Source organism: Chiloscyllium punctatum, chromosome 30, assembly GCF_047496795.1.
Source record: "Chiloscyllium punctatum isolate Juve2018m chromosome 30, sChiPun1.3, whole genome shotgun sequence".
NCBI classification, from domain to species: domain Eukaryota; kingdom Metazoa; phylum Chordata; class Chondrichthyes; order Orectolobiformes; family Hemiscylliidae; genus Chiloscyllium; species Chiloscyllium punctatum.
The window spans coordinates 21,696,218-21,721,879 of record NC_092768.1 but is presented as its reverse complement, the minus strand read 5'-3'; the positions used below and the strand labels follow the sequence as shown (position 1 = coordinate 21,721,879).

The 25,662-nt window shown below is 46.9% G+C and overlaps 2 protein-coding genes across 2 annotated transcripts in view; one reads left to right on the top strand and one right to left on the bottom strand.

Annotated features, from left to right (window-relative positions):
- Window positions 1–25,662, bottom strand: part of LOC140455262 (zinc-binding protein A33-like) — a 260,630-nt gene that overhangs the window by 120,112 nt on the left and 114,856 nt on the right. The gene's annotated exons all lie outside the window — the stretch shown is intronic.
- Window positions 1,448–22,876, top strand: LOC140455254 (nuclear factor 7, brain-like). The gene is made up of 6 exons (XM_072549984.1): window positions 1,448–1,873; window positions 1,963–2,058; window positions 2,145–2,378; window positions 4,685–4,707; window positions 4,808–4,923; window positions 22,362–22,876. Exons 1-6 carry the CDS (start codon window positions 1,448–1,450, stop codon window positions 22,874–22,876), a joined length of 1,410 nt encoding a protein of 469 aa, XP_072406085.1.

The following is a 25,662-nucleotide window of genomic DNA, read 5'->3' as shown; positions in this document are numbered from 1 at the left end:
CTGGGAGTGGAGGCCCTGAGGCACAGGGACAGGCTGGGACTTCCCTCCCTGGAGCGGCAGAGGCTGAGGGGCAACTCTCCAGAGGAGCACGGAGAGGGCGGATAGCCATGGGAGGGGAGTCCAAAACTAAAGGGCATAGGTGCAGGGTGAGAGGGGGAAGATTCAAAAGGGGCCTGAGGGGAAATCCCCCCATGCAGAGGGCAGTGTGTGTAAGGAACAAGCTGTCAAAGGATGTGGTAGAGGCTGGCACAATCACACCATTTAAAAGGCATTTGGAGAAGTACCTGAATAGGAAGGGTTCAGACAGACATGTCCCAAATGCTGCCAAATGGACCAGATCAGTCCAGAATATCTGGTCGGGATGGACAAGTTATTTCCAAGCTGTATGACCCGATGAGCAGTCGGGATTACTGCTCCAGTCATATTCCCACCACCTCCTCCTGAGTTTTGCAATAACATTAAGCATGACAAATCACAGGAGGGAAGTGGACAGAAAGACCGTGTTGAAACAATAATGTGATAAAGTGAATGTCATTCATATGGACTTGTCAGAACAAAACACTTGATGGAAGGGCCAGGAGCTTAACGATACACAATTAATATTTAAAGGCTGAGAAACCACCACCAAAATTAAAATGTAATTTTCTTTCAGTGAGTTATGTACCAACAGAGATCAGGGGAGAGAATGTGGGGAGAATATTTTTCACTCAGTGTTGGGGGTTTGGGGTCTATTACTCATTTCCTGAAAACGGAATGGGGGCAGAAACCCTCAAGGTTTAAACATACTGGAAAATGTACCACACTTCACAGGGCCACATCCCAAAAGGGGGAAGGTGGGAAGACACTGGCGCTCACTTTTCCAGTTTCTCCATCAGTGACCGGCTGAGTGGCCTCTCGCTGGGCACTTTCTTTCACATTATCTGTAAATGCATTTTTCTTTCACAATTTCCCTCCAGAATTTCTTTCATTCCAATAACCCACATTCCGGATCATATCGGACCAAAACATTCCCAATGTTAGCGAGGGGTCCTGTTTTCCCCATACGTGGGGGGATGAAGAAATGATTTCAGATTAAAACATTCTTCACCCGGTGACTGTTTCCGAAATGCTGCAATTGTCATTTCTCACTGAAGTTGTAAACTTGTTCCGGAAGCTGCCATCCTCTTCCTTTCTGTAAACGGTCAAAGGTGTGACATCGCAAAGTTTTCTCAACAGAAATCGCGTCGCTTTCAAGTGCCGTTTAATTCCATCTTGGGGAAAGTTTACCCGAGGGAGCTGCTCCAGTCACATCTAACCGACGGCGAATGAGTCCGAGACTCGGCGATGGACGGTACCGGTGGATACAGAAAGGAAGCCCTGTATGAACTATCACCATCTCGGTGCTGCCTGAGCTGAATGTGTTCAGCAGCGCAGGGACAGCGAAAGTGAAAGGGGTTTGAATCAGGAAATGCCGAGGGTGAACATGGCTTTCAGACAGCAGGTACAAAGTTTGACCGAGGAGGTAATCTGTCCCATTTGTCTGGATTTCTTCACCGATCCGGTTATACTGGATTGTGGACACAACTTCTGCCGCTCCTGTATCACCCAGAGTTGGGAAAGGCGAGGGAGAAACTCCTGCCCGGAATGTAGACAGGAGTTTCCGGACAGAAACCTCAGAGGAAACCGAGCCTTAGCAAATCTGGCTGAGAAAGCTCGAAAATTAAATGGGATTCCGCAAGAGAAGGAAAGTAAACATCACTGTGAGGAACATCAGGAAGAACTGAAGCTGTTGTGTGAAACTGACAAGAAATTGATCTGTCTGGTTTGTGGAGATTCCCGGGAACACAAATCTCACAACTTCATCCCAGTTAAAGAAGCTGTTGGAATCTACAAGGTAAAAGGAAACAGATTCCATCCCCTGATTATTTCATCACATTTTCACGAATAGCACTTTTATTTTCTGATTTTCTCTCCCAATCCCAGGATCGGCTGAAATCTTCCTTGGATTCTCTCACAGAGAAAAAATCAGCAGCTCTAGAAATGGAGCGGGAGCAGAAACAGAAGATTTCCCAAATTCAGGTAAAATCTCCCCGGGTTCGGCTTCAACATTTGATTTGTTCATTTTTTTTTGCAGAAACATATTGTTTTTATATTTCCCCTGACAGGAGGAATCCAGTAGGCTGCAGAGCCACATCAAATCTGAGTTCACTAAAATGCACCAGATGCTGACTGAGAAAGAGCAGAGTTTACTCCGAGGTCTCAGGGAACAAGAGGAAAACATTCTCAAAGAAATGGAGCAAAATCTGTGTGAAATTCAAAAGAATTTAAATTCTCTTCAGCAGAAACTCTCAAACTTGGAAAAACAATTGGAACAAACAGACGGAGTGATATTTCTGACGGTGAGGGATTATGTTTCAGTTTAGTTCAGTGAAAGAGACACCCATCCTCCGTCACTATCTCCCTCTGCTGCTTTCTCCAACATTCGGGTCTCCACTTTCCTCTTCAATATATTTGTCTCAATCACACTGTGTGACTGTGGGTTCCACATTCTCATCACTTTCTTGATCAAGGCATTTCCCCTGAATTCCCCATTGAATTGAATTGAAATGAATTTATTATCACGTGCACCGAGGCACAGGCGAATGTTAAGAGTTTGTGAGTCCACTCAGTATTCTAACAAGAAACTGTTGCAAAACTGGCTGGTGCATGTGTTCAGGATTCTGTACCTTCTCCCCAATGGTAGAGGTTGTAGGAAAACATTGCCAGGGTGGGATGGATCTTTGAGAATGCAGGCGGCCTTTCCTTGACAGCGGGCCTGGTAGATGGATTCTATAGGTGGGAGGTTGGCCTTTGTCATTGTCCGGGCCGGGTTCACCACTCTCTGTAACTGCCTCCAATCTTGAATGGTACAGTTGCCATACCAGGTAGTGATACATCCAGACAGAATACTATCCATGGCGCAGCTACAAAAATTGGCAAGGGTATTTGCTGTCATCCCAAATTTCCTCAGCTGCCTGAGGAAGAAGAGACATTGTTGGGCCTTTGTAACCAGTGTGTCCACTTAAAGAGTCCAAGAAAGTTTGTTGTGGATGACCACTCCCAGGAGCTTGACACTCTCCACTCGTTCCACCTCTGTGCTGTTAATGTGCGGTGGGGGGCATGAATAACATCCCACCGAAAGTCAATAATAAGTTCCTTGGTTTTCCGACATTGAGAGCTAGGTTGTTCTCAGTGCATCATTTTTCTAGGTCTTCCACCTCCCATCTGTAGTCTGTTTCATTGCCATCTGAGAGTCAATTGACTATGATGGTGTCATCATCGAACTTGTAAATGGCATTAGTCTGGTATTTGGTGACGCAGTCATAGATATACAGCGAGTACAGTAGGGGGCTGAGTACCCACCACTGGGGGGACTCCAGTGTTGAGTGTTAGTGAGGATGAAATATTGTCCCCAATCTTCACTGGTTATGACCTGTGGGTCAAGAAACTGAGGATACACTTGCAGAGAGTGGTGCTTAGGCCGAGGTCACTAAGTTTAGTAATCAGTCTCGAGGGGATAATACTGTTGAAGGCTGAACTGTAGTCAATGAGTAGGATTCTTATGTAGCTGTTCTTGGTGTCAAGATGATCTAGGAAGGAGTGAAGGGCACTGATATGGCATCTGACGTGGATCTATTGGTCCAATAGGCAAATTGGAGTGGGTCAAGAATAGTGGGGAGGGTGGAGTAGATTAATGACATGACCAGCCTTTCAAATCACTTCATGACCACCATCGTTAGGGCCACTGGGTGGTCATCATTAAGACATGCTGCATGAGCCTTCTTAGATGCAGGGATGACGTTGGCCCTCTTGAAACAGGCAGGGACAGTGGCCTGCTGCAGGGAGAGGTTGAAGATGTTCGAGAAGACCTCTGCCAGTTGATCTGTGCATGCTCTGAGTGCATGGCCTGGTACTCCGTCTGGTCCTATTGCTTTCATTGGATTCACAAGAAGGAAAGCTGATCTGACCTCTGATGCAGTGGCTGTTGGGATAGGTTCATCCGGACTTCTCTCCACCGAAATTTTGCTCAAAGCGATCGTATAAGGCGTTCAGACGATCTGGGAGGGATATGTCATCGTCTGCTATCTTGCACTGTCTCTTTTTAGAACCTGTGATGTTAATCAGTCCTTGCCATTGTCGCCGGGTGTCTGTCTGGGTCTCTGGTTTAGATCGGTGTTGGTCCTTGGCTGGCTTAATGGCTCTGCAAAGGTCATACTTGGATTCCTTATATTTAAGTGGGTCTCCTGATCTGAAGGCCTCATGCCTGGTTTTTGACAAGTTCTGTATTTATTTATTGGATTCATTAGGTTTATTTATAATTGAATGATGTTCACTGACTCACATGTTTAGATTCTTTAGAAGTGAAAATATCTTTACTGAATCTATGGAATCAATACCTTTCTTTATTGTCATTTTAAAAATCAAAGTCAGCTTTTTATCCAGTAAAATATATTAATGTTTCTTTCAATCCTTTGTAATTGTTGAAATTTTGTGTTTGCTCTTCTGGTCTTCAATATCCTTGATGTCACATCCTCTTTCTATTCGATGCCTGCAACAATCAGAATTGGCAATTCTCAGCAGTTTGTAACAATGTGAGTGTAATTGCTGCTTTCTGGATGTAGACAGTCAGTCTCTGTCAACTCAGATTGTGTTTTGTTTATTTCAGGAGGAAGCATCTCAGAAGAGAAGGTAGGACATGTACTTTACTGAAACTCAGTGCAAGTTGGTGAAATTACTCAGCAAAGTGTTTATGCTAAATTCCTCATCAATTAGTGTTTAATATTTACAGGATCAGTGACGACGTTTGTGTACTCTCAATAACAGATGGTACCATCTCCACGAAAACATTCTGCAGCCTCTTCCCTTTTCTTGTATGGAAAGAAATGCAGGAAGCCACTCACCCTGGTAAAGCTCAGATAAATTCCTCCTTTGACCTGATTTATATTGTATAACTTTGATATTTGTATGAACAAAAATACAAGTCTGTAATGAGCAAAACTGTAGTTAATAGGAGTCAGTGGAAATCTCTCTACTATTTTGAGTCATACTGAACACAAGGGAAGATGGTTGTGATTGTTCAAGATCAACCATCTCAGATCCCAGACATTTCTGGAGGAGTTTGTCAGAATAATGGCTCGGCCTAAGCATCTTCAGCTGCTTCATGAATGGACTTCCCTCCGTCATAAGGTCACGTTGGAGGTGATGAGATATTCACTCATGATTGCACAATAACAGCATCATTTCCAACCTCTCAGATCCTGAAACAATCCATGTTCAAATACAATGAGGCCATGACTCTGTCCAGCTGTTCAGCTTTGAGCTGACAAGTGACAAGTAACATTCGTGCCACACGAGTGTCAGGCAATAGCCGTTTCCAACAAGAGAGAATGTAACAATCAACACTTGATGTTCAGTAACAATTCCATTCATCACTGCATCCTCCACTTGCAACATCCTGGAGGTTACCATTGACCGGAAACTGAACTCACCTGCCAAACACACACGATAGCTACAAGAGCAGGTCAGAGAGTGAAAAGTCTGCAGGCAGCAACTCACCCACTGACTCCTCAGTTACTAGTCCTCCATCTATAAGGCAGAGATTTGGTGTATAATAGAGGTCTCTACACTTGCCTGGATGACTGCAGCCCCAATTGTACTGTAGAAGCTCAACACAATCCAGGACAAAACAGGCTGCTTGAATGGCACTCCGTCCAATACCTCTAACATTCACTCCCTGCACCACTGACACACAGTTGCAGAAAAGTGTACAATTTAAAAAAAAGTGTGAGAAAACTCACTAAGCCTCCTCAGAGAGCAACTTCCAATTATGCAACCTGAACTGGGTAAGGATAGCAGATAGACAGAAACACCATCACTTGCAAATTGTCCTGTAAGCCATATACCATGCTGAATTAGGCCAAAATGCTGGAAATCCTCTCCTAACTGCCCAGTGGGTGTCCCTCCTCCACATGGACAATAATGGGTTAATGAGCAGTCTCCAGGATAATTCGGGTTGTGCAATAAATGCTTGCCAAGACAGTGACGCAGAAGTCTCCCGAATGTGAAATATCATCTTTAGCTGGTCAGCTGTGACTGTTCAATCCCAAACCTTCACCAAGACAGGAAATCTCAGACACTGCTGTGTACAAGTTTTGAGAAGATTTGTATTTCAGGTTGAGATTCTGGATGTAGGTTTGCTCACTGAGCTGGGAGGTTCATTTCCAGACGTTTCATCAACCTACCAGGGAACATGTAGGTTGTGGGCCTCAGGTGATTCCTGCTTTCTATTTATATGTTTGGGTTGGTGATGACATTTCCTGTGGTGCTGTCATTTCCTGTTCTTTTTCTCAGGGAGTGGTAGATGGGGTCTAACGATGTGTTTGTTGATGGAGTTCCAGTTGGAATGCCATGCTTCTCGGAATTCTTGTGCATTTCTTTGTTTGGCTTGTCATAAGATAGATGTGTTGTCCCAGTCGAAGTGATGTCCTTCCTTGTCTGCATCAGAACGTCACTTCAATGAGCCAACACACACGACAGCACAGAGGAACGACGGCAGAGCAGAGGAAATCACCTATACTGCGTATTCAAAAAGAATGGATACCCAATGAACACAGTCTGACAATTTCTCAGCAACAAACCCAAACAAGCAGACAAGTCACATCCAGAAACCCTTGCCACTCTCCACTACATCAAAGACATCTCGGAAATGACTGCCAGACTACTCACATCTCTTGGCATCATGGTAGTCCACAAACCCACCAACCCACTAAAACAGCAGCTAACGAACTTGAAAGACCCTATACAGACAACAAGCAAAACTAATGTTATTTACAAAAGACAGCACAAGGACTGTAACAAACACTACGTTGGACAAACAGGCAGAAAACTAGCTACCAGGATACATGAACATCAACTAGCCACAAAACGACATGATCCTATCTTACTAGTATCCTTATGTACAGATAAGGAAGGACATAACTTCGACTGGGACAAGACATCCATCTTAGGACAAGCCAAACAGAGAAATGCACGAGAATTCCTAGAAGCATGGTATTCCAACTGGAACTTCATCAACAGACACATCGAGTTAGACCCCATCGCCCACCTCTGAGAAAAAGAACAGGAAATTACATCACCACAAGAAATGACATCACCAACCCAAACTAACCCAAACATCTAAATAGAAAGCAGGAATCATGTACACTGCTTTGCCTGAGGCCCACTGAAGATGTTACCTAGTCGGTTGACAAAACGTCTGGAAATGAAGCTGCCAGCTCAGTCTCTCTGTCTCCAGTGGCTGAAGAAGGGGGAGGTTGATCAGAGTTTGATCACTCTTTAATTTTCTCACAGACCACTTAAGGCTCCCGTCTTAGTTTCAATAGTTCTATTCAAGCAAATACAGGGGACAGGTCCATTGGTCAGGGTGATGCACAAACTCTGACTTAATTACAAACAAAGAGTTGATACTTTATTCATTTCATAATCAATAACATTGATTACATTAGTTTTGGGAAGTTGTCCAACCAAGATACTGCACACACTTTTGATGTGGTAATCACATGATCACTGGCCAATCTCCTCGATGTTCATGGTGATGACATCACAATGACCAGTTGTAGCAGTGCCCTGTACACCTCAGGGATTTACTGACATCATCAGGTTGAACAGTCTTGTGATGTAACATCTCCCAGGGGTCAGCTAACACTGCCCCATAATTCCAGATAAACCTGGCTCCATGTCAAACCCATCCATACTTTACAAACTTCATCAAGTGGAAACCTTATCCTTCCCAGTTGAATTGTTCTGAGGAAGGGTCACTCGATCCAATATATTCACTCTGCCAATTCAACACAGCCCCCCACTGTGTTTCCACGCTGAAATTTCCGTCTCACTGTGGTGCTCCAGTGAAGCTCATCACAAGCTCATCTTCTGCCTTGGTACCTTGCAGTTACACTGAGTTGAACAATTTCGCAGGGTACATTACCCACTCCCACAACCCCAGGTCCTGTTCTGTGTTGGTTGGTCCCAGCAAAACCAACCCTTTTGTGAAAGTGAAATCATGTCTGACAACTTCAATCAAAATCTTTGAGAAGGCATTAAGCAGGATAGATGGGAGGAAATATAGGGATGTAATATATTTGGATTTTCAGGTGACATTTGATAAGACATCACACATTCAACTACTTAAAATGTCTTATGGTCTTAAGGTAATGTATGAAAATGGAGAGATAATTGTCTAACTAATAAAAGACTGAGAATTGGGATAGCTCGTAGCTAGTGGCGAGCCACACGGTTCAGTGCTGGGTCCACAATTATTTATGAAATACATAAATGACTTGGTTGTGGAAGGTGAATGCCAAGTTTGTAGGTGAAACAAAAAAAGTTGGGAAAGCAAGTGGTGAGGATGACATAAGGAGTCAGCAGAGGGATATGGTCAGGTTGAATTAGTGGACAATACTTTTGGCAGATGACATATAATGTAAAGGAACTTGAGGTTAAGGACATTGGCAGGAAGAATAGAGGATATTATTTAAATGGAGAAAGGCTGCAGGGAGCTATAGAACTGAGGGATGTGGGAATCCTTATCCATGAATCACAAAGAACCAGCATCTGAGTTCAGTGGGTATTTTAGCCTTTACTTCATCGGGAATGCAATGTAGAAGTAGGAAGCTTTTGCTAAAACTTTACAAGGGACTGGTCAGAACACAACAATTACAATGAAGTGATGGTAGAGTTATCTGAAGTGAACTGGGTGAATAGATGAGAAGGAATGACCGTAAACAAGCAGGGGTGGACATTTAAGGAGGTTTATCTCAGCTCTCAGCAAAAATATATCTTGAGGAAGAGGAAAGGATCTAAGAACAAGATTAACCAAGGAAGTTAGGCAGAGTATAATGTTGAAATGGTGTGAGACAAACTAATGGGGCTAAAGGCAGAGAGGTTGCTTGGCCCTAATGGCTTACATCCGAGGATTCTAAAACAGGTCACTACAGAGATAGTGAAGGTGTCTGTTGTAATTCTCCTTAAATTGCTCAATCCTGGAAAAGTACCAGAGGATTGGAAAACTGCTAATATGACACGTCTGTTTTAATAAGGGAAGGAGGCAAAAAGCAGGTAACTATAGGCAGATTATCCCATGATCTATTATTGGAAAAGTAGTTTACTGTGGAAGTAACAGTAGAATATTCAGAAAATCATAATCTCATCAAGCAGAGTCAGCGTGGGTTTATGAAAGGATATTAATATCTGTCTCAGTTATGAAAGCTTTTGAGGAGATCTCAACTAGAGGGAATGGAAGGGAGCCAGCAGGGTTTTATTTGGACTTCTAGAAGCATTCAACAAGATACTTCAAGAAAGATTACGAGGCCATGGTATTGTCGGCAGGATTATGGGATGGAGAAAGAATTGGCTTATGGGCAGGAAACAGCAGGTGGGGATAAGGAGTGCTTTTTCAGCTTGGTGACCTGTGACCAGTGGGGTTCCACAGGGATCAGTGCTGTGACTGCAAATGTTTACAATAAATACTAATGATTTGGAGGAAAGAAGTTAATGCACTGTCACAAAATGTGCAGACAATTCTAAAACAGGTGGAGACAAACAATTCACAGAGACATTGATGGTTTAAGAAAATAGGCATCAAGTTGGCAAATGGAGGATTAATTTGGGAAAGTTATTTATTTTGAAGAGAAATCAAAAGAACAAAGAATTATTTAAATGGAGAAAAACTGCAGAAAGGTGCACCACAATGGCACTTGAGAGTATTTGCGCATGAAACGCAGAAAACTAGCACTCAGGGACAGCATGGAATCGGGAAGGGCTATTGGTATGGTGGCCCTTTTTTCACTGTGGTTGGAGTGTATGGAACTGGAGGACAGAGACAGTGTGTTAATTTACTATCTTGAATCTGTCTTCACTTGGGAGAAGGACGATGTAAGTTAGAATTTAGAGTCATAGTGTGGTAGAGATGTACAGCATGGAAACAGACCCTTCAGTCCAACCCGTCCATGCTGACCAGATATTCCAACCCAATCTATTCCCACCTGTCAGCACCCGGCCCATATCCCTCCAAACCCTTCCTATTCGTATACCCATCCAAATGCTTTTTAAAAGTTGTAATTGTACCAGCCTCCACCACTTCCTCTGGCAGCTCATTCCATACACGTACTACCCTCTGCATGAAACAATTCCACCTTAGGTCTCTTTTATATCTTTCCCCTCTCACCCTAAACCTATGTCCTTTAGTTCTGGACATCCCACCCAAGGGAAAATACTTTATCCATTTATCCTATCCATGCCCCTCATAATTTTGTAAACCTCTATAAGGTCACCCCTCGGCCTCCGACGCTCCAGGGAAAGCAGCCCCAGCCTGTTCAACCTAAGGCTCAACCCTGGCAACGTCCTTGGAAATATTTTCTGAACCCTTTCAAGTTTCACAACATCTTTACTTTAGGAAGGAAACTAGAATTGCATGCAATATTCCAACAGTGGCCTAACCAATGTCCTATACAACCACAATTCCTGTACTCAGTACTCTGACCAATAAAGGAAAGCATACCAAATGCCTTCTTCACTATCCTATCTACCTGTGACTCCACTTTCAAGGAGCTATGAACCTGCACTCCAAGGTCTCTTTGTTCAGCAACACTCCCTAGGACCTTACCATTAAGTGTATAAGTCATGCTAAGATTTGTTTTCGCAAAATGCAGCACCTCGCATTTATCTGGATTAAACTCCACCTGCCACTTCTCAGCCCATTGGCCCATCTGATCAAGATCCTGTTGTAATCTGAGGTAACCTTCTTCACTGTCCACTACACCTCCACATTTGGAGTCATCTGCAAACTTACTAACTATACCTCTTATGTTTGCATCCAAATCATTTACATAAATGAAGAAAAGTAGAGGACCCAGCACTGATCCTTGTGGCATTCCACTGGTCACAGGCCTCCAGTTTGAAAAACATCCTTCCACCACCACCCTCTGTCTTCTACCTTTGAGCCAGTTCTGTATCCAAATGGCTAGTTCTCCCTGTATTCCATGAGATCTAACCTTGCTAATCGGTCTCTCATGGGGAACCTTGTCGAACGCCTTATTGAAGTCCATGTAGATCACATCCATTGCTCTGCCCTCATCAATCTTCTTTGTTACTTCTTCAAAAAACTCAACCAAGTTTGTGAGACACGATTTCCCACGCACAAAGCCATGTTGACTATCCCTAATCAGTCCTTGCCTTTCCAAATACATGTACATCCTGTCCCTCAGGATTCCCTCCAACAACTTGCCCGCCACTGAGGTCAGGGTCACCGATCTACAGTTCCCTGGCTTGTCTTTACCACCCTTCTTAAGCAGTGGCACCATATTTGCCAACCTCCAGTCTTCCGGCACCTCACCTGTGACTATCGATGATAGAAATATCTCAGCAAGAGGCCCAACAATCACTTCTCTAGCTTCCCACAGAGTTCTCGTGTACACCTGATCAGGTTCTGGGGATGTATCCACCTTTAACCGTTTCAAGACATCCAGCACTTCCTCCTCTGTAATATGGACATTTTGCAAGATATCACCATCTATTTCGCTACAGTCTATATTTTCCATATCCTTTTCCACAGTAAATACTGATACAAAATATTAGACAATAGACAATAGACAATAGATGCAGGAGTAGGCCATTCTGCCCTTCGAGCCTGCACCGCCATTCAATATGATCATGGCTGATCATTCCTAATTAGTATCCTGTTCCAGCCTTATCTCCGTACCCCTTGACTCCACTATCTTTAAGAGCTCTATCCAATTCTTTCTTAAAAGAATCCAGAGACTGGGCCTCCACTGCCCTCTGGGGCAGAGCATTCCACACAGCCACCACTCTCTGGGTGAAGTAGTTTCTCCTCATCTCTGTCCTAAATGGTCTACCCCGTATTTTTAAGTTGTGTCCTCTGGTTCGGCACTCCCCCATCAACGGAAATATGTTCCCTCCTGCCAGAGTGTCCAATCCTTTCATAAGCCTATACGTTTCAATCAGATCCCCTCTCAGTCTTCTAAACTCAAGGGTATACAAGCCCAGTCGCTTCAGTCTTTCCGTGTAAGGCAATCCTGCCATTCCAGGAATTGACCTCGTGAACCTACGCTGCACTCCCTCAATAGCCAGAATGTCTTTCCTCAAATTTGGAGACCAGAACTGTACACAGTACTCCAGGTGTGGTCTCACCAGGGCCCTGTACAGCTGCAGAAGCACCTCTGTGCTTCTATACTCAATCCCTCTTGTTATGAAGGCCAGCATGCTATTAGCCTTCATATTCATTTAGTATTTAGTATCTCCCACATTTTCTGTGGCTCCACACAAAGGCCACCTTGTTGATCTTTGAGGGACCCTATTCTCTCCCTATTTACCCTTTTGTCCTTAATATATGTGTAAAAACCCTTTGGATTCTCCTTAATTCTATTTGTCTCATGTCCCCTTTTGTCCTCCTGATTTCCCTCTTAAGTATACTTTGACTGCCTTTATACTCTTCTAAGGATTTACTCGATCTATCCTGTCTATACCTGATATATGCTTCCTTCTTTTTCTTAACCAAACCCTCAATTTCTTTAGTTATCCAGCATTCCCTATAACTACCAGCCTTCCCTTTCACCCTGACAGGAATATACTTTCTCTGGATTCTCGTTACCTCATTTCTGAAGGCTTCCCATTTTCCAACCGTCTCTTTCCCTGTGAAAATCTGCTCCCAATCAACGTTTGAAAGGTCTTACTTAATACCGTCAAAATTGGCCTTCCTCCAAATTAGAACTTTAACTTTTAGATCGCGTCTACCCTTTTCCATCACTATTTAAAAACAAATAGAATTATGGTCGCTGGCCCCAAAGTACTCCCCAACTGACAACTCAGTCACCTGCCCTGCCTTATTTCCCAAGAGTTGGTCAAGTTTTGCATCTTCTGTAGTAGGTACATCCACATACTGAATCAGAACATTGTCTTGAACATACTAAAGAAATTCCTCTCCATCCAAACCCTTCACACTATGGCAGTCGATGTTTGGAAAGTTAAAATCCCCTACCATAACTGCCCTACTATTCTTACAGATAGCTGAGATCTCCTTACAAGTTTGTTTCTCAATTTCCCTCTGACTATTAGGGGGTCTATACTACAATCCCAATAAGATGATAATCCCTTTCTTATTTCTCAGTTCCACCCAAAATAAAATACCTGGATGTATTTCCGGGAATATCCTCCCTCAGTACAGCTGTAATGCTAACCCTTATCAAAAACGCCACACCCCCTCCTCTCTTGCCTCCCTTTCTTTCTTTCCTGTAGCATTTGTATCCTGGAACATTAAGCTGCCAGTCCTGCCCATCCCTGAGCCATGTTTCTGTAATTACTATGATATCCCAGACCCATGTTCCCAACCATGCCCTGAGTTCATCTGCCTTCCCTGTTAGGTCCCTTGCATTGAAATAAATGCAGTTTAATTTATTAGGCCTACCTTGTCCCTGCCTGCCCTGTTCGACTCACTTCTGTTCTCAACTGTACCAGTCTCAGATTAATCTCTTTCCTCACTATCTCCCTGGGTCCCACCCCCCAACCTTACTAGTTTAAATCCTCCCAAGCAGTTCTAGCAAATTTCCCTGCCGGTATATTGGTCCCCATCCAATTTAGGTGCAATCCGTCCTTCTTGTACAGGTCACTTCTACCCCAAAAGAGATACCAATGATCCTTCACCCATACACCAGCTCCTCAGCCATGCATTCACCTGCTCTATCCTCCTATTCCTGCCCTCACTAGCTCATAGCACTGGGAGTAATCCAGATAATACAACCCTTGAGGACCTCCTTTTTTCTCTTTCTGCCTGACTCTGTAATCTCTCTTCAGAATCTCAACCTTTTCCTTTCCTGTATCGTTGGTTCCAATGTGGACAATGACTCTCCCCTCTTCCCCATGAGAACATTCTGCACCCTCTCTGAGACATTCAAAGTTTGGGAGAAGATTTGTAGCTCGGGTGCTCGTTGTTGTGGTTCTGTTCGCCGAGCTGGGAATTTGTATTTGTTGGCACTCATCCACAGACTCTATCAACAAACACATCGACCTGGACCCAATATACCGGCCACTACAGCGGACAGCTCGAACTGACAACTGGAAGCGGCAGAGACAGGCCACTATAAATGCCGGATGAAACAGCACAGAAGCGCTTCACAGGAGGCTCCCAAGCACTGAGGATGTCACCTAGACAGGGGACGAAACGTTTGCAAGACAAATTCCCAGCTCGGCGAACAGAACCACAACATCTCTGAGACATCCTTTGATCCTGGCACCAGGGAAACAACACACCATTCTGCTTTTTTCTCTGCTGGCCACAGAAACGTCTGTCTGTACCTCTGACTACAGAATCCCCTAACACAATTGATCTCATGGAAGCCGATGTACCCCTTGTTGCATTAGAGCCAGTCTCTATACCTGAAACTTGGCTGTCCGTGCTACATTCCCCTGAGAATCCATCACCCCCTACATTTCCCAACACAGCTTACCTGTTTGAATAGGTATATCCACAAAATACTCCTGCCCTAGCTTCCTACCTCTCTTACCCTTCCTGGAGTTAACTCAGCTATCTGACACTTTCCCTCCTTCCTATATCTGCCATCCATCACATACTGTTGCTGTTGCAAATTCCTCATCGCTTCTATCTGTCTCTCCAACCGATCCACTCAATCTGATAAGATTTTCACCCAACGGCATTTGTGGCAGGTATAATCCGCAGTAACCCTTAAACTCTCTTTAAACTCCCACATCTGACAAGAAGTACATATCACTGCAAAGACCATTTTTGCTCCTTCACAATCTGCAGACCCAGAACATAACACCGTCTTATTCCTCTACAAACACTGTCCCAGGTTAAAGTAATAGCTATGGCTTATATTTTAAGCTTAATCAAGAGACTTATCTCCAAAAACATATAATCAAGAAAGAACCCATTGTACCCACTACTGCAGCCTTTCTCTTGGACAGACTTAAAACAACAATTAACTTATCTGATCCTGTGTTGTGAACTTCGCCCAAAGCGGTTCCTCCAAGATGAGTTGTGAAATTCACTTTTTGATCATTTTCCCAGATGCACTCGGATGTCCAGCGACACATGAATTCAAAAACAGCAAAGGCGGTAACTGTGCAGATTCTCTCTCTCTCTCTCTCTCCTGCACTGTCCTCACCATGTGCTTCCTTTGTCTGTTCTCCCTTTTAAAACTGCTGTTGTTTTGACTTTTTTTTCTAAAGTTCCAAAACAATTACAACAGCATATAAAACAGTAATTGCTGCTCCTGGAATTCGAGGAAATCACCTCCAACACCTAAAATACCTCCAAAAAAAAAGGAGCAACCCTAACAGCCAGAAATTCTTCCCGTCCTCCATCTTGGATTACCCAGAATTATTAAGGGAGAATGTAAACAATTAGAGAGAGGAGGTGCAGGGATCCTAAGTAGCAGAGTAAATACAAAGATAGATGAGGATATTTTCAATCTGAAGGTTAATCAGAAAAGACAGACATGAGCAAGCCAGAGAATGAAGTAACTCTGAAGAATTAAGCTGCATTTATTTCAATGCAAGTAGTCTTCCACATCAGGTTAATAAGCTCAAGGCACATTTGTGAACATGGGACTGGGATGTCATTGCTACTACAGAAACTTGGCTGTTGAATGGACAACACAGTCAACTCAATATTTCTGGGTTTCAGGTGCTGTAGGAAGGATAGAAGAGAGGCGAGAGGGGTTGGGCAGTGGCATTTTTGATTAAGGAAAACATGACTGCTGTAATTCGAAAAGAGGTTTTTGAAAAATTGGCCAAGGAAAATACATGGGTTGAAAATAGAAAGAAAAAAGGGAATGATCATCTTAATGGGTTTGTACTGTCATCCTCCCAATCGTCAGAGGGAAGTTAAGGAACAGATTTGGAGAGGAATCTCCGATATTTGTAAGAATAATAAGGTTGTAATAGCTGGTGAGTTTAATTTTCCAAACATTGACTGGGAGTACCATAGTGTTAAATGTTTGGATGATGAAGAAGTTGTTAAATGTGTCCAAGAAAATGTTCGTTATTGAAATGTAAATACCAGAGAAGGAACAAAACTGAAAAGAGTGGTGGCCTGCACTTCTGTTCGGCCGGTGCCCAGGAAGCCTGTTCCTGGAGCCTGGACTACTACTTCAGTCGGGGGATTCAGGCCTAGACATTAATTGCTTGGAACCTGAACACTTGCAGTGAGTGACGGTATTTTGGAGTCTGGGTCCTGGAATTATTTGGAGCCTGGGCCATCTCCTTATCATTACACTGTGACTACGGCCTATCTGCTGCCAGTGACTATTGCCTCTGGGTATTGGGGATCTATTGCTTTGGACCTGTGGGTTGTGGGATGTGGGGATGGGGTCAGGCCAGGATAGAGCTGTCTGAAGTGGTGGATTGGCAAGTGAGGTCTCACAGCACTCTCAGTTTCCTTTGCCTACTATTTGTGTGCGTGTGGGGAGGGGAGTTGGTCCTGGGCACTCGAAACTAACGTCGGGGGTGGGGCCTAGTTGTTCCTACACGGGGGCAGTGGCTGCGTTCTGAGCACACCATCCCTCCCCACCCCCACTCCCCCCAGGGGAGATGTTACATTTACCCTGACTTGAGCATTGAGGAATGTGGACCTGCCTTGGCGGTGGTGGGAGGGGGGGATTAGTTGGCGCCCCCACTGTTGTCGCTGCTTCAAGGATGTATGGCCACGCCACAAGAACTGGAGGGTCTCGAGGTGCTGCCTGTGCTGACTGGGGTCTGAGGTGGGGGATACTTACCCTGAGGGCACCCTGGATGGGAGGGATGAAGGAGCAGGCATCCTCTCTCCCTCCTAGTATTGGGAATGGAACAGGTTTCTGAACTGCTGCCCCCAGGTGATAAGACATTTTAGTCCATGTTTTAGTTGAGGCTGGAATAATCAGAGACTTGGAGCCCCCTGCAAAAGATCCTTCTGCTGTCGACCCTGGGGTGGGGTCAAGGCTGAGGTATGTCTGCCCGGTGACACCCAGACACCCAGTCCACTCAATGCAGCCGTGAAGACATTCAAAGCTAACCTCAACATCAACGGAAGCAGGATGGCCTAGCGCAGATTCCATATCCTCGCGCTTCTCCTTCCCCTCCTTGATGCTATGGTGGGATGTGGGCAAGGCATTCTGGGATATCCTGAAGGAATGTATCATGACCGGAGAGGGGTCCCTTTCTTGATGCAGGGCCGTCATCACTCTGTTGCCAAAGAAGGGGTTCTCCATTTGTTAAAGAATTGGTGCCTGGTTTCTCTCCTCAGCACTAACTAAAAATCTTTACCCAGGCACTTTCGACTCCCCTTGGCACCTCGGGACTCTGTCAGCTTTCGGGTTTGGGACACATTTTGTCGCCGGGATCTGAGTTCTGTACGCCGCCGCGGAGTGCCCAGTGAAGGTTAACTGGTCCCTGATGGTGTCCCTACGCTGTGGGAGAGGAGTGTGTCAGGGCTGGCCCCTGTCCAACCAGCTTTATTCTCTCTGTGTGGAGCCATTCCTGTGCCTCTTGTGTGAGCGCCTTTCGGGTTTGGCTCTGCGTGGGCCGGGGCTCGAGGGGATTTTTCGGGCTTACACCGACGCGGTGCTCCTTATGGTCACAGACCCAGCTGACCTGTGGAGGATGTGTGAGTGCCAGGAAGGTCTACTCTGCAGCACCCTCCACAAGGATCAACTGGAGCAAGTGTTTGGGAATTCTGGTCGGTCCGTGAGGATGGAACCCCCTGCTGGAGGAGCTCCGGTGCTTCACGTGGAGTCCCCCTCCCCTCCTCTACCTGGGAATCCACCTTCATGCTGGGAATTGGCACGAGTTGGAGACCAAGGTGACCACTCCCCCAGCTCGCTGGACAGGACTGCTCCGAGTGATGTCCTCCAGGGCGCGAGTGCTGCTCAGAAACCAGCTGGTGGCCACCATGTTATGGGACCGGCTGGTCACTTTGGGCCCTACCCCTGGCTTTGTCACCGCCATTCAGAAACAGCTCCTCGGGTTTTTCTGGGACAAGGGGCAACACTGGGTTTGGAGTCTCCTGCTTGAGGAGAGTGGTCAGGGGCTGGTGTACCTTTACACCCAGGGAGTGACTTTCCACCTTCAGACCCTGCAGCGATACCTTTCCATCGAGCCTCCTCCAGGGTGGGGCACCCTGATGACATATTGCTTCCGTCAGGTGCACGGCCTCCATTACGACACACAGTTCCTGTTCATGGAGTGGTCCCGGCCTCGGGTCTTCTTCCAGGAATTGCCTGTCTCCTACTTGGACCCCAATCACAGTCTGGGACACGGTCAACTCCCCCCACCCAGGAGCTCTCCCCCTCCCAGGTGTGGGGCTCTTGTCAGGGAGAGCCTGCTCAGGAACAGGTTCCTCCTCGATCATGGAGGAGGAGAGAGCTCGGGATACAGGGCTGACCAGAGTCGGGGACGTGCTGGATGGCAGGGAGTGGGCTGGATAACACCGGCACAGTTGACAGTGAGGGAGTGGGTCCACCTCCGGTTCCTGATCCGAGCTGTCCGGAGTCTGACAGACAAGGCACTCGGCCCCGGGACCTCACGTACACTCGAGGGGGCTCAGGGGCGTGGTGGGCTTCTGGACAAACTGGGTGTGAGTGTAGGAGGGATGGTTAGTCAGGTTACACATAACACTACAATTGGAGGTGCAGTGGACAGTGAAGGAGGTTACCTCAGTGTACACAGGGATCTTGATCAAATGGGCTAGTGGGCTGATGGGTGGCAAATGGGCTGGTGGGCTGATGGGTGGCAAATGGGCTAGTCGGCTGAAGGGTGGCAAATGGGCTAGTGGGCTGATGGGTGGCAAATGGAGTTTAATTCAGATAAATATGAGATGCTACATTTTGGAAAAGCAAACCAGGGCAAGACTTATCCACTTAATGGTAAGGTCCTGGGCAGTGTTGTTGAATAAAGACCTTGGAGTACAGGTTCATAGTTCCTTGAAAGTGGAATTGCTGGTAGTCAGATGAGTGAAGAAGGCATATGGTATGCTTGCCTTTACTGCTCAGTGCCTTGAGCAAAGGAGTTAGGATGTCATGTTGTGCCTGTACAGGACATTGATTCGGTCACTTTTGGATTACTGCATTCAATGGACTCCCTGCTATAGGAAAGGCATTGTGGGACTTGAAAGGATTCATACAAGGTTGACAAGAACGTTGCCTGCTTTGGGGCGTTTGAACTATAAGGGGAGACGGAATCAGCTGGGACTATTTTCCCTGGAGCGTCGGAGGATGAGGGGTGACCTTTTTCAGTTTTATAAAATCATGAGGAACATGGATAGGTTAAACAAACAAGGCGTTCTCTCAGGTAGGGGAGTCCAAAACTAGAGGGCATTACTTTAAGGTGAGGGCGTTAAAGATTTAAAAGGGATTCAAGGGTCAACATTTTAACGTACCCTGCCACCTGTGTATGGAATGAGCTGCCCAGATGAAGTGGTGGAGGCTGGTACAATTACAACATTTAAAAGGCATTTAAATCGGTTTCCAGATGGAAGGGAATTTGTGAGGGTGAAAGTGATTATTTAACACAAGGAAAGAAACTCAAAAGCTGACAACTTAAAACATGTCCATGGGAAAATCCCATGTGAACATTGTACTTCAGAAACAGGAGCAGGAGTGACCCCGAGAGGTTGCCCTGTCATTCATAAAGATGGCAGCTGATCGGATTGTGATCTTAACTCCATTTTCCTGCCTGACTCCCACAACCTTCAACTCCCTCATTATTCAAAAACCCGTTTAATTCAGCTTCCAATACATTCAATGAACTGGGCTCCACTGCTCTCGAGGGGAAGAGAATTCCAAAGATTAATGATCCTGAGACACAAAATCCCTCCCCAACTCCATGTTAATTGGCAGGGCCCTTACTTTGAAACTCTGTCCCTGGTTCCAGGTTCCCCCACGATGGGAAACAGCCTCTCAATGTCTACTCTGTCAACACCTTCACCATCTTATACATTTCAATAAGAACCTCTTGTTTCTCTAAACTCCAATGAGTACAACCCCAGCCTGAAACCTTCCATCACAAGGGAACATCTTCATCCCAGGAACCCACCGAGTGAACATTCTCTGACCTGTCCCCACTGTTTCAATAAAGCTCTTTCCCAATGGCCCTGACCTCAGTCTACCCAGTTCCAGCTGGATTCCTTTCGATGACATTGGATTTCAGGAGATTTAATTGGTATTTTGAGATCAGATTCAGCATTTTTATTTCAAATTTTGTGAAAACACACTTCACTCCCCCATGATATTGGAAAATAATGAATGACAGTGGGATCAATGACACATCCCCTCCCCCCGACACACACATCCCCTCCCCCCAACACACATTACTCTCCGCCCCACACACACATCCCCCTCCCCCCACACACATCCCCCTCCCCCCCACACACACATCCCCCTCCCCCCAACACACACATCCCCCTCCCCCAACACACACATCACCCTCCACCCCCACACACATCACTCTCCCCGACACACACATCCCCTCCCCCCCACACACACATCCCCTCACCCCACACACACACATCCGCTCCCCCCCCACACACACATCCCCTCCCCCTCACACACACACATACACCACTCCCCCCACACGCACACATACACCCCTCCCCCACACACACATACACCCCTCCCCCCCACACACACACATACACCCCTCCCCCCCACAGACACCCCCCCACTCACACACACCCCTCCCCCCCCACACACCCCTCCCACCCCACACACTCACCTCCCTCCCCCCAAACACACACCTCCCTCCCCCCACACACACACCTCCCCCCAAACACACACCTCCCTCACCCCCCACACACACACCTCCCTCCCTCCCCCCACACACACTTCCCTCTCCCCCACACACATCTCCCTCCCCCCACACACACCTCCCTTCACCCCCCAACAAACACCTAGACCTCCCTTCTCCCCACACACACCTCCCTTCCCCCCACACACATCTCCCTCCCCCCACACACACATCTCCCTCCCCCCATACACACATACACCCCTCGCCCCACACACACATACACCCCTCCCCCCACACACACATACACCCCTCCCCCCCCACACACACCCCTCCCACTCACACACACACCCCTCCCCCCCCACACACACCCCTCCCACCCCACACACACACCTCCCTCCCCCCCAAACACACACCTCCCTCCCCCCACACACACACCTCCCCCCCAAACACACACCTCCCTCACCCCCCACACGCACACCTCCCTCCCTCCCCCCACACACACTTCCCTCTCCCCCACACACATCTCCCTCCCCCCCACACACACCTCCCTTCACCCCCCCACAAACACCTACACCTCCCTTCCCCCCACACACACACCTCCCTTCCCCCCCACACCCATCTCCCTCCTCCCACACACACATCTCCCTCCCCCCACACACACATACACCCCTCCCCCCCACACACACATACACCCCTCTCCCCCCACACACATACACCCCTCTCCCCCCACACACATACACCCCTCTCCCACCCCACACACACATACCCCTCCCCCCACACACATCCCCCTCCCCCCCACACACGCATCCCTCCCCCCCACACACACACATACACCCCTCCCCCCCACACACATCCCCCTCCCCCCACACACATACACCCCTCTCCCCCCCACACACATCCCCCTCCCCCACACACATCCCCCTCCCCCCACACACACTCATCTCCCTCCCCTCCCACACACATACACCCCTCTCCCCCAACACACATACACCCCTCTCTCCCCTACACACATACACCCCTCTGCCCCCACACACAAACACCCCTCTTCCCACACACACACATCCCCCTCCCCCCTCCACACACACACCCACCCCCCCCACACACATACACATCTCCCCCCACACACACATACACCCCTCCCCCCACACACATACACCCCTCCCCCCACACACACATACACCCCTCACCCCCACACACACACATCCCCCTCTCCACCCACACACACATCCCCCTCCCCCCACACACATCCCCCTCCCCCCCACACACACACGTCCGTCCCCCCACACCCCCCCTCCACCCCCACACACACCCCCTCCCCCGCACACACACCCCCTCCCCACGCACACACACCCCTCCACCCTCACACCCCCCCCTCACACACACCCCCTCCCCCCTCCCACACACCCCTCCCCCACCACACACACCCCCTCCCCCCCACACACATCTCCCACCCCCACACACACATCTCCCTCCCCCCACACACACATCTCCCCCCCCCCCCCACACACACACACAGACCCAGGGACTGTCTCTAATTGTCTGTGTTTCTCTCCCAGTCTCTGTGACCCTGGATGTGGAAACAGCGAGTCCCTGCCTCGAGGTCTCTAAGGATCTGAAGAGTTTGAGATGGACCTGGACACGGAGGAGTCTCCCTGACACCGGGAAGAGGTTTACAACCTGGGACTGTGTCCTGGGATCAGAGGGATTCACATCGGGGAGTCATTACTGGGAGGTGGAGGTGGGGGGGAATTGTTGGTGGTGTCTGGCAGTAGCCTCAGAGTCTGTGGAGAGGAAGAGAGAGGTCAGTCTGATCCCAGAGAATGGATTCTGGACCTTGGGGCGGGATTGGGGTCAGTTTTATATAAACTCCGCTTCTCGATCCCCTCTCCCTGTCGATCTGATCCCCAGGAAGATGGGAGTTTATCTCAGTTATGAATCTGGGACAGTTTCATTTGACAACGCGGACACCAAGTCCCATCTCCACAGCTTCACTGGGAATAAATTCACTGGGAAACTTTATCCTTTCTTCGGGGTTTGGGGTTTAAACCAGTTTCTGAGAATCAGCTGTTAAAGGGGCGAGGTCTCCCTGACGTCACAATGACCCCCGGGTTTAGGGGCTGGGTCAGGGATTGGGGTCAGAAACCTCCCATTGACAACAGGATGTTACTGAATGTGTCATTGAATTCTGAGATTATACTTTGTAACATCACAACCAAACTGTCAATAAATCCGATACAAATATAAATGTCAGATGGTGAAAATAAAAAGTAAATTAAATATCTTGTGTCTCTCCTTCCTTCATTTACTCCCTGCTTCAGTCCCATCCTCCATCTCTTCATATGTTTCCCAGTCTGGAGCTGGGATTTCTCTGTGTTTCCATTTCTCACTCTGCACCCAGGACATGAAATCCTGAGGGAGAAATCCAAACACTGAAAGGTGACATATCTGCATTTACATAGCATCCTCTACTGAGCTGTTTGTATCATTGGGGCGGAGATTTACACAAAATCTCTCTCAGGATATGCAATATCGCCAGTGTTTAACTATCCATTAACTCCGGTTTTCTTTGCACAGATGGTGCCTGACCTCCTGAGGATTTGCAGCATTTTCTGATTTTATTTCAGATTTCCAGGATTTGTTTGTGTGTCACCGCCATCTGCTGGATGGAATTGGTACTGAATGATATTGGGCCGTAGTACCGTCTCCCGCCAGGCGGGGGCGGTCCTGTACCGTGTGTCTGAAAAGGCTCCGAGGATCATCGATCAATTTGTAAATTCACTGAAGTCAGTGTCCAGGGTCGAGCTGTTGCTGTGATCATGTTTATTCTTTACACATCTGCTGGAAAACGTGAAAAATCGTCAACAAAATACCAGATAGTAAGAACTGAGTCCCAGATCCTCTTTAATGTCAGGAAGAGGTCATTCCCAGTGGGATCAGGTGGATATTATTCCCGCTGAAAGATCCCAATCAAATCCAAGGAGTTGAACGGGGAGCCGCTGGGGATTGTCCAGGGAAAAGGTGCGAACTTTCTCCAATGTCTCTGATCAGCTGAACAGATCCTGGAGCTGTCTCCTGTCAGTATAAGGGAACAGGAGGGAGAGGCAATCTGCAACATTAAAGTCTCTGGGTCAAACACAGCGACTGGAAAGGGAGGCAGATGTGAAAAGGAGGAACATAGTGAGGGCCATGAGGTTAAATATGACCCAATGGGTTTCTATTTAAAGACAAAATATTGCTCAGTGAAAGACAATCCTTGATCTGCCTGAAACCTGTTAGTCCAGAACAAGGAGTTGACCCTGACCGAGTGTTGCAGACTGGCACATTCCAAGGTCTAGGACTACGTGCTGAGGGACGCACCACAGCTCAGGGCAGCTGCTGCCAAGGTGCAGTGGGGAAAGAAAATCGCCTGGCACAGAGAGATCCCATGATCCAGAAGGTGGGTCTCCCAGGACGGGACTGAGCTGAGACCCTGCATCATCAGAGGATCTTGAGATCATCGCTGGATTGTGATTGTGGGAGGGTCGTCATTTCAGCTGAGCTGCAATTGTTGATTTTTGTTTTAATTTTAATAAAATATCATGTATTTATAAAAATATCTTTCAATGTACACAGTCACAAAAGCAGTTGGGTTCTGTCCAGAGTCAAGCACATAGTCCCGTGTCATGGAGCTGCTCAGGATGAAACCGGACTGCATCTTCCTCCAGACTTCCTTTACAAAGGAACATTCCAGAAGGAGATGTGTTGCAGTTTGCATCCCCCCCCCCTCCCGCCCCGCCCCGCCTGCAGCCACTGAGCCACAATGCTGCCCAAGTTTCACAAAACAGATTCAGCACTTCCTTAAAAATCCAAAAGAATTGCGGATGCTGGAAATCCAAAACAAAAATAGGAATTATCGTTACGGCTCAGCAGGTCAAGCAGCAACTAGGAAAAGAAATCAGTGTCAATATTTCAGGTTCAGTGATCCTTCTTCTGAACTCAAGAAAGGTGACTGGATGTGAAACATCAACTCTGATTTCTCTCCACAGAAGCTGCCAGACCTGCTGAGCTTTTACAGCAGTTTCTGTTTTGTTTCAGTTCTTCCTGATGTTCCTCACAGTGAAGTTTAGTTTCGTTCTCTTGCTGTTCCACACAGAAGTTTCAAGCTTTTTTTGGCCAGATCCATTAAAGCCAGATTTATCCTGAGATTACTTTCTGGAAACTCATGTTTACGTTCCGGGCAGGGGTCTGTTTTCTTTCCCCAGTTCTGGGTAATACAACCACCCTCTCCTTCCTGCAAACCCGTGAGCATCTGAGAATGAAGACCGAGTAGCAGCATTCTAATCAGAATAAGAATCATCTCGGCCAATCCTGTGAACTGAGACCACTTGAACCACTTTCCCAATTTCTCTCTGAATCTAATACACGTTTTGAAACATTTCTGTATCTGTTGTGTGTGTGTGTTTATATGTGTGCGTCTGTGTGTGTTATGTGTGAGGTCTATGAGGGAGTATTATTTAGTGAAGTTTTATTGCAATGCCTCACAATTGTCGACATGCAGCTGGAGTCTATTTACTTGTAATAATCAGTATATTTTGTTAGTTAGAGAAACCTGGTCCACATTTTCAGTCAACATGGGTGTGAGAGTCAGGAAATTTGAGGAACCTGTATATATTTAAGATCTTTAAATTTTATGATGACTCTGGGAATGTCATATTTTGATTTCCAGCATACCACCATGGTGAGGCAGAACAAGGTTGGGGGCTGTTGGATTATTAAATAGAGTACATTAGATTACATACAGTGTGGAAACAGGCCCTTCGGCCCAACAAGTCCACATCGACCCTCTGAAGAGCAACCCACCCAGACCCATTCCCCTAT

Coding starts and splice junctions, on each gene's coding strand:
- LOC140455254 (XM_072549984.1), top strand. CDS start 1,448: ATGCCGAGGGTGAACATGGCTTTCAGACAGCAGGTACAAAGTTTGACC. Junction 2,059..2,144: donor AGAAGATTTCCCAAATTCAG/GTAAAATCTCCC, acceptor TTCCCCTGACAG/GAGGAATCCAGTAGGCTGCA. Junction 4,924..22,361: donor GCAGGAAGCCACTCACCCTG/GTAAAGCTCAGA, acceptor TTTCTCTCCCAG/TCTCTGTGACCCTGGATGTG.